The sequence below is a fragment of the Colletotrichum tamarilloi genome (assembly GCF_030869305.1).
Source record: "Colletotrichum tamarilloi strain Tom-12 chromosome Unknown Scaffold_226.1, whole genome shotgun sequence".
Lineage (NCBI taxonomy): Eukaryota > Fungi > Ascomycota > Sordariomycetes > Glomerellales > Glomerellaceae > Colletotrichum > Colletotrichum tamarilloi.
Genome location: NW_026849609.1, coordinates 1 through 9,859, shown reverse-complemented (window position 1 = coordinate 9,859; position 9,859 = coordinate 1). Strand labels below are relative to the sequence as shown.

At 25.6% G+C, this 9,859-nt stretch overlaps 1 protein-coding gene across 1 annotated transcript; it reads right to left on the bottom strand.

The window, feature by feature from the left end:
* Positions 1 to 9,640: 9,640 nt before the first annotated feature.
* CTAM01_16482 (uncharacterized protein) lies at positions 9,641 to 9,832 on the bottom strand (the record flags this gene model as incomplete). The annotated part of the gene is made up of 1 exon (XM_060532475.1): positions 9,641 to 9,832. One exon carries the CDS (start codon positions 9,830 to 9,832, stop codon positions 9,641 to 9,643), a length of 192 nt encoding a protein of 63 aa, XP_060372947.1.
* Between the last annotated feature and the right edge of the window lie 27 nt (positions 9,833 to 9,859).

Genomic DNA, 9,859 nt, shown 5'->3' with positions numbered 1-9,859 from the left:
GTTTAGGATTTAAATTATAAAAAGAGAGGAAAATTAGTTATTTAGAATATAATAAGAGGCTATAATTTAAAAAAACGCTTTACTTTGAATAAAGGATAGTTATAGGGGTAAATAAGGTAATAAGTTAACTTAAGGACCCTATATTTATTAATAATAATAAATATATTCTTATTATTCCCTTTGGGGTCCGGTCCGCCTCATTAGGGGCCATCTTCGCCTTTATGGGCAAGCTAGTCTATTAGGGTTAATATCGAGTTTTTATTACGTACTTTAATAAGACTTTATAACTAACTATAGCCGGCCGTAACTATTACTAAATATTAAGAACCCCGCTGCCGTAATATATTAATCGCCCTCTGAATAGCTAAATATTAACCCCTACTTTCTACTTTATTTAGTAACTTTAGAATATCCCTTTTAGTCTTTCCTAACTTACTCCTATACTATGTTTTTAAAATATTAATAATACTCTAGAGTTAGTTAAGTATTTTGAGGTTACTATATTATATAAGCTAGGTACTAATTAAAGTAATAGCTATATTAATATACCTCTTTTTAATTTTTAAGTTAATAATATCTAATTTATATTTTTTAAAATAATCGTACTATAGTTCGGGGTCCTCTAGTATAATACTTATAAAATTAAACTTCTAGTTATTAAAGAAGTCCCAGGGGTTAATAATAACTAAGTATCTCGGTATTTTAATAGTATATATTTAAGAGTAAATAAACGATTTAATAATAATAATAATAATAATAATAGTAATAGGGTAATAGTAATAGGGCGATAGTAATAGAGTAATAGCGATAAATAATGAAAGAAGTAGCGTTTTTTAATTTTGATAAAGGAAACGAGGTAATAAATATATATATATATATATATATATGAGTTAAAGTTAAAAACGTATATTAGTAATAAAAGAGTTTTGCTATCCGGGTAGTACTATTTAGCTAACCGGGCAGTACCCCACTTTTTTAACTAATCGCAGCATCTAGATTACTAGAGTTTTTTTTTAACCTACGCGTCCTATATTAGCCATAACTAATATAATCTCCCTATACTCTACCCGGGCGCTTAGATTACTTCTAGCTATTTACGTAAAATAATATAATTTATAAATTATTTTAGCTTTTATTATAATAATTAAGAAATCTTATTAAATCTCGATTTTTTTTAAAATTATTAAAACTACCCTTAACTACGGCCTCTTATTAGTTAATTAAGTAAATTAGAAATTCCCTAGCGCCGTAGATATTAATAGCTACTTAGTACGACGTTTATTATATCTTGTTAATATTAAGACGTCTTTTCTAATTATAATATAGTCTTAGATAATTTTTTATAGTAGCTCGGCTATTAATTTATCCTCTATATTATACTTAAATACTAAATAGTTATAATAAATACCCGCCCTTATTAGCCGCGGGGCTAGGTTCGTAGCTTTATAAAGCTATTTAAGCTATTTACTTAATAATAATAAGCTACTTAATAAGAGGCTATTTAACGAGAGGCTATTTAATAATAAAATATTACTTATAAATATAAATATTAAATTTAAAATCTTTTAGTTACGTAGCTACTTATATAAACTAGTTATATAGTAGTTTTTTTCCGGCTTTATAGGCACAAAAGATCGACCTTAACGGGATCACGCTTTTAAAAGAAATTATACAATATAATATACTTTTTAACTATATAATACGCACAATATATCCTAAGTACGCGCTTAACGTAATATAATAATTTTAATATAAAAACCGCTATATAATTCGGGATAGGTAAGCTACCCTCTTTAGCTACTTATTAATAATAAGCTAAGTAATATACTTATATAATAGCGCTGGTTAAAAAGGTTAATAATAGAGGTCGGCTATAATAATTAGCTATAATAGTCAGCCGTAATAGTTAGAAGCGGCCCTTAACCGCAGAGGTTCTAAACTTTAATAGCGACGTAGAGGTTTTTAAAAAAAGAGCTAAATAAGCTAATATTTACTACTTAGAGCTCGTAAAGATTCTTTCTATCCTTATCGCTTCTAACATCGCCCAAAGCTCTATTTAAACTAAATAAATCTACTAAATAAACCTATTAATACATAAACTACTACTACCTTAACGAGAACCTACTCTAAAAATGCCTATTAATAAGTCTACCCCTCTCGGGCTAGGCGCCCTCTTTAGCTAGCTTAACGCTATAGCTATTGTAATTAACGTAAATATACTTAAAAAGTAATAAAATACTTTTTAATAATATAGAATCCGGTTAAGTAATAATATAAATACCGTAAATAAGTAGGCTAATATAGATATTAAAATTTAATATATTAATATTAGTTTAGAAATTATACTTTATAGAGCTAGAAATTCCTTTAATACGGGCTATATTATAAATATAAAAGAATATATAAGGGGCCCCTTAATTTTTAATAAGAAAGAGTATATAATACGGGATTTAGTTATTTACGTAGGCTAGTACTAGGAGGTTTTATATATATTAAAATAGGTATAGCTCGCCCTTTAAACGGGTAAGGGAAAGTCGGGAGCTATTTTAATTAGTAATTAGGTATAAAGCGCAATATACCTAGTTTTCCCTAATACGTAATATACGGTACGGCCCTAGCGGATTGCTCCGTCGGGGGGATAAACTAGTTATAATATAGGGATTTTTAATTCGTATTAAAGTATTATTAAGATTTTAAGGAGGTTAGTATATATTTTATAAATAAGATAAATTAACGTACTAAGGGCTACTTAAACTATTAATATAAATAAATATTATACTTCGTTAACTAACCTCTAGACGTCTTTAGGATCTTAAGGATTTTATAGTTATAGGGTAGTTTATATTAGTTCGTAAAGTACTTATAATAAAATTAGAAATTAGGTAGGTTCTCGTTAATAAGTAACGGTATTATAATAAGGGTAATTTAGTATTAATAAGTTATAAAATCTAGAGCCTTATATCCTACTTACTTAGTTACGTTACTAAGCTATAGCTAATAAAAATACTCGTAGCGGGTATAAAACTTTATAATAATAATAGCCTCGACGTACCCCCTTTTTTTATTAGCTAATATTTTATTAATTATTTAAAAAATAGTATAAAAGTTTATATAATTAATAATAATATAAAACTTTAAGTTTTTATAAGTAGTTTTAGTAAGTAAGTTTATATATATATTAAAGTTCTTATACTTATTAATAAAATACTAGGCCTATTAATAATAGAGGGGGATATACGTATTAACTAAATATAAGAGAGCTAGAGTTTAGTTAATAAAATCCGCTTATAACTTTCCCTAAGTAGTATTAAAATTAACTTCTAAATTTATATAAAATACGTATACTTATAACTAGTAAAAACCTATAGGTATATACTTAAACTTAGTAACCTCGAGCTACTAAGTAGTAAATAATTTATTAATATATAAGATCTTATTAAGTATTATAATTTATAAGTTATTTAAGAGGGTAGTAGTAGTAGTAACTTTTTATTCCTTATAAGCTAGTATAAACGTTTTAATAAATTCCTTATTCTTATTAATATTAAACTTATTTTAAACTTTTATAGCGCTATTACTTAGCTATTTATATTTAATATTAAGGTTTATATTTATATTAATATAGAAAATATAAAGTTAAAGTTAGATAGTAAGTAGGACCTCGAGTAGGGCCGAGTATAGGGTATTTTCGTAATTAATAATAGCTATATATAGTACTTAAGCTCTTACCTCTTATTAAATTATATTAAATAACCGTATAAAAAAGTTATATAATTTATAGCGTTCTAATAAAATAATAATAAAAGCGTAATTAAATAGCGAGCTAGTATTTATAATATTAATAACTTAAAAAAAAAGTATTTTAAACTTATTAATCTTATATATATTATTAAAGCTAACTACTTACAGAAAGCGCTTTTATATTTGATTATACTGTAAGTAGGTTTATAGTATAGCTTTAAGTAAGTTAAGGTTTTTTTTATTTTATAAAATACGGTAGCGGAGGCTACGGGTTTAAATATTATAAAAGACTACCTAAGTAAGGGTCTTATTAGCGAGGTAATTAAAATACTATTTTTACTACTTATTATAAATATCTTTTTATTTAAAATATAATAGTACGTTTATATAATTACGGAGTACTATAGAGATTTTACGAGGCTTAATAATATTATATTTTAATAAGCTATTAATAAGGGTAGTCTAGTTAGAAAAAAGCTAGTAGTAAGTAAAGTAAACCGACGAGTATAAAGACGGGCTATAGTTATAATCTCTTATTTTAATTCTAAACGTTTACTTCTTTTTATCTTAAGCACAAGTAGTAGCTATATTTTACTAAGGGTAGCCGACCTTTTATATTTTTAATTAATAAAAACTAATGCCTTCGGTTTAATAAACTAAGTCTTAGTTATATTATAAAGTATAATATATAGCTTAGTTATTAATATAATTAGAACTATTATAATAAATAATTACGAAGCCGTAGTTATGGGTAAAGGCCTAGAGGGTAGTTATAAAGGTATTAATTAAATTAATAAGCGCGCCGTTTATAAGAGGGTTTTTAATATATAAAAAAAGAGTAGTATTATTATAAGGGCTTATTAAATTAATCTCTAGTATTAAAAGTCGTAATAAATCTATTATTAATTAACTACGTAATAGTAATAATATAATAATAAAGGTTAGAAGTAGAAATAGTTAAGTAGAAGTAGAAGTAAGTAAGTAGAAGTAGAAGTAGGTAGGTAGAAGTATAATTAGAAGTATACGTACTAGGTAGTAGTAGAAGTACGTACTTAGAAAATAGAGATTTTAAGTTTAGGCCCGCGGTAAGTGCGAGAGGTAGATCGGGGAAGGTGTATTAAAAATTTCCTGGCCTCTAGTTGGCTACACGGGCCATATTAAAGTAGATTACTACCTAGTTAGCCAAATAGTACTGCCCAGATAGCAAAACTCTAATAAAAAGGTTAGTATTATTCTTAATAATAATAACGAGGGTATCTCTAATACTATATTATTATAAGTTACTATTACTTAGAGAGTAGTAAACTTAGCTAAGTAGGCAGCTTATAAAGTAATAGCGTCGGGCGCCTAATATTACTATTAATAATCCGTAGTTATAAACTTTATAAGAGGGAAAGTTAAAAAGTTAGAAAATTTAAAAAAAATAGTTTATTAAGATAGTAGGAGTATTTATTTATACTATATATTAATATTATATAATTAATATTAAGAACTGCTTAAGTAACTAATAAAGGTAAAATAAAAAAAAACAAATATTCTTATTATTAAAATTAACTATTATTAATTATTAATTAGTTTTAATAACTTAGTTAATAAGTTAAAAAGTACTACTGAACTACTTTATTATAAAATCAAAAGGTTACTAAGACTATTTATTAAAACGAGAGGGGTTATATTTTAAAAGAAATTATAAAAGGGTAGTCCGCTAGGTTTTAATTATTCCCTTAGGGAAATAATAAATAAAATATAAAATAAGCTTTATATTAAAGTAATTCCCCCCGACGGAGCAATCCGCCGGGGCTATACCGTATATTACGTATTAGGGAAAACTAGGTATATTGCGCCCCATACCTAACTACTAATTAAAACTCCTAACCTTCCCCCGCATAAAGTCCTCTAAGTTCTAGCTATCTAGAGGGTAAGCTATACCTATTCTAACGTATATAAGACCTCTTAGTATTAGCCTATATAAGTAACTAAATCTTATATTATATACTCCTTCTTATTAAGGGTTAAGGGGCCCCTTATATATTCCCTTATATCTATAATATAACTTATATTAAAGGGATTTCTAACTTTATAGAGCATAATTTCTAAGCTAGTGTTAATATATTAGATCTTAATATCTATACTAGCTTAGCTATTTATAGTATTCGTATTATTACGTAACTAAATTCCGTACTATTAAAAAGTACTTTATTACTTTTTAAATATATTTACGTTAGTTATGATAGTTATAGTATCGAGCTAGTTAAAGAGGGCGCCTAGCTTAAGAGGGGTAAACTTATTAACGGGCATCTTTAGCCTACTAATTACTAACTATATATTAAAAATAGAGTAAGTTCTCGTTAAGGTAGTATTTTAACTAGCTAACCTCTTAACTAGTTATTTAACTAGCTATTGAAGTAGTAGTTTATATATTAATAAGTTTATTTAGTAGATTTATTTAGTAAACTTATTTAGTTTAAATAGAGAGTAGCTTTAGGTAATATTAGAAATAATAAGGATAAAAAGAATTTTTATGAGCTCTAATACGAGTAATAAATATTAGCCTATTTAGCCCTTTTTTTAAAAACCTCTATATTACTATTAAAGTTCAGAACCTCTATAGTTAAGGGCTGCTTCTAACTATTATAGCTAACTATTATAGTTAATTATTATAGTTAACTTCTATTATTAACCTTTTTAACTAGCGCTATTACTAAAAAGGGTAGCTTACTTATCCCGAATTATATAATAGTTTTCGTATTAAAATTACTATATTATATTAAGCGCGTACTTAGAATATATTACGCATATTATATAATTAAAAAGTATATTATATTATATAATTTCCCTTAAAAACGTAATCCCGTTAAGGTCGATCTTTTGCGCTTATAAAGCCAAAAAAAACCACTATATATTAAAGTAATTATTTATAAAAGGTTATATATCTTATAATATATTAATTAAGAGCTTAGTAATAAAGTCGTACTACTTTTTAAAATTATAAACTTTATAAAATTAGTTAATACTAAAGTAGCTATATTTAAAAAAAAAAAAAGAGATAATAATAATTAATTAATTAATAATAAGAGGCCGTGATAAATTCATAATCGTTCTTATAAAAAAAGAAGTTTCTTAATAAGGGTATTATTTTAAAATTAGCTTTAAAAAACGTCTTTAATTTTAGTTATAAAAGCTATTATAAATAAATATTATAAATTAGATTTCGAGCTTAATAATATAACTTAAATATAAAGGGGGTAAAAGAATAAAGGCTTAGGATCCTTTATAAGTATCTAGTAAAATCTAATTATATTAATAATTTTTCTTAAACTAATTAAAAAGTAGAATAGCGATGCCCATATAAGAGCGACGCCCGTTTATTAATTTACGACGCCCGTATATTAATTATTATTAATATATAGTATTAATAAATACTCCTACTATTTTAATAAACTTTCTTTTTTAAACTTTCCTTAACTTTCTCTCTCATAAAGTTTATAACTACAAATTATTAATAGCGATATTAAGTACCTAATATTACTACTTTATAAGCTCGTATACTTAGCTAAGTTAGCTATTTCTTTAAATAACAATAGCTTATAATGTTATAATATTAGAGATACCCTTATTACTATTATTAAGTAATATTAACCTTATAATATCTACCTTATTTTGACTTTATTTATATATATATATATATTTATTACCTCGTTTCTTTTATTAAAATTAAAAAACGCTTCTCTCGCTATTTATTATTAATATATTATTATTATTTTCTTTAGGGTCCGGTCTGCCTTATTAGGGGCTATCTTCGCTTTTATAAATAAGCTAGTTTATTAAAGTTAATATTGAGTATTTTTATCACGTACTTTAATAAAACTTTATAACTAACTATAGCCGGCCGTAGTTATTAATAAATAGAACGACCTTATTATTATAATATATAAATTACCTTCTCCCTTTGGGGTCCGGTCCGCCTCATTAAGGGCCATCTTCGCCTTTACGGGCAAGCTGGTCTATTAGGGTTAATATCGAGTGCCTTTATTACGTAATAAAACTTTATAACTAACTATAGCCGGCCATAGCCATTACTAACTATTAATACTAACTAAACTTAAAGTACTAATAACCCCGCCGCTATAGTATATTAATCGCTCTTTTAATAACTAAATACTACCCCTTATTTTATTTTTTTAATAATAACCTCTCCCTAATATTCCTATTTAATATACTTACTTATATTTTTTCTAAGCTCTTAATTATATTATTAAATCTAGGCTTATTTATACTTTATTATATTCAAAAAGTACTAGTAAAAATAATACTTATAATAATATATCTATTTATTCTTTATAAAATAATATTATAAATATAGTATTTATTAAGGTAGTTTCTCTATAGCTTAGGGTTATTTAATATAATATTTATAAGATCGAACTTCTAGTTATTAAAGAAGCCCTAAGGGTCGACGAGTTATTAATAACGTCTCAGTATTTTAATAAAATATACTTAAAGTAAATAGTTAAATAGTAATAGTAATAATAATAGCGTAATAGTAATAAATAATAAGAGAAGTAGTATTTTTAATTTTAATAAAAGAAACTAGGTAATAAATATATATATATATATATATATATATATATATATACGAGTTATAGTTAAAAATATAGTAAATATCGTACTTATAAAGGTTAATATTATTTAATAATAGTAACGAGGGCATCTTTAATATTACTATTATAAGCTATTACTACTTAGTAAGCCGCAAACTTAGCTAAGTAAGTAGCTTAGAAAGTAATAGCGTTAGGTAATAAATATTATTATTAATAATCTATAGTTATAAACTTTATAAAAAGGAAATTTAAAAAAGTAAAAAATATAGAAGAAATATTCCATTGAAATAGTAAGAGTATTTATTAATATTATATATTAATACTATATAATCGATATTAAGAACTGCCCGAGTAGCTAGTAAAAGTAGAATAAAAAAAATATTATTATTATTATTATTATTATTACTATTTAACTATTTATTTTATACATATTTTATTAAAATACTAAGATACTAACTCGTTAACCCTTAGGGCTTTTTTAATAACTAGAAGTTATTTAATTTTATAAGTATTATATTAAATAACCCCGAGCTATAAAAAGACTACCTTAATGAATATTATATTAATAATATTAACTTATAAAAAATAAATAGATATATTATTATAAATATTATTTTTATTAGTACTTTTTAAATATAATAAAATATAAATAAGCTTAAACTTAATAATATAATTAGGAGGTTAGAAAGAGTACAAGCGAGTATATTAAATAAGAATATTAGGGAGAGGTTATTATTAAGGGAATCAATAAGGATATATAACGAATTAATACGGACGCATAGCTCTTGGGGATATATAACATTCTCTACTTCTAATTAGTTTAAAAAAAATAGTACTTTTTTATAAAAATAGTAAGAATAATTATACTCATATAACTATTCTTATTATTTTTTTTAATTTAAGCTCTAGTTAAAGATTTTTAAAAATAAGAATACTATTATAACCTACATACTTATTTAGAACTATTATATTATTTATTTAAAATTTATAAATTTTAAATAAGTTAACAATCTAAGTTTTTATAAACTTTAAATAAATAAGGCTTTTTTTAATTATATACTTAAAATATATTAAAAATAAATTATAATAACGTTTACTTATTTACTTTTTTTAATATAATTATAATAATTTATTATTATTATAGATTACTTTTTCCCCCCGACGGAGCAATCCGCCGGGGCCGTACCGTGTATTACGTATTGGGGAAAACTGGGTATATTGCGCTCCATACCTAACTACTAATCAAAAAAGCAGCTCCCAACCTTCCGCCGCGTGAAGTCCTCCCAAGTTCCAGCCGCCTACAGGGCGAGCTTCACCCACTCCAACGCGCACAGGACCTCCTGGTGCCAGCCCGCGTGGGCAGCCAGGTCCAGCATAATCTGTTCTTTTATATGGGTATTATCGTTACCCGGGGGGTCCCGTAGGAGCCGTCTGAGGCGCCGGCTTATCGCCCTGACCCTGTACACCTCCGGCCCGTCCATCGTGGCCATTATGGCCAGGCCGGCGTCGATGTGCCG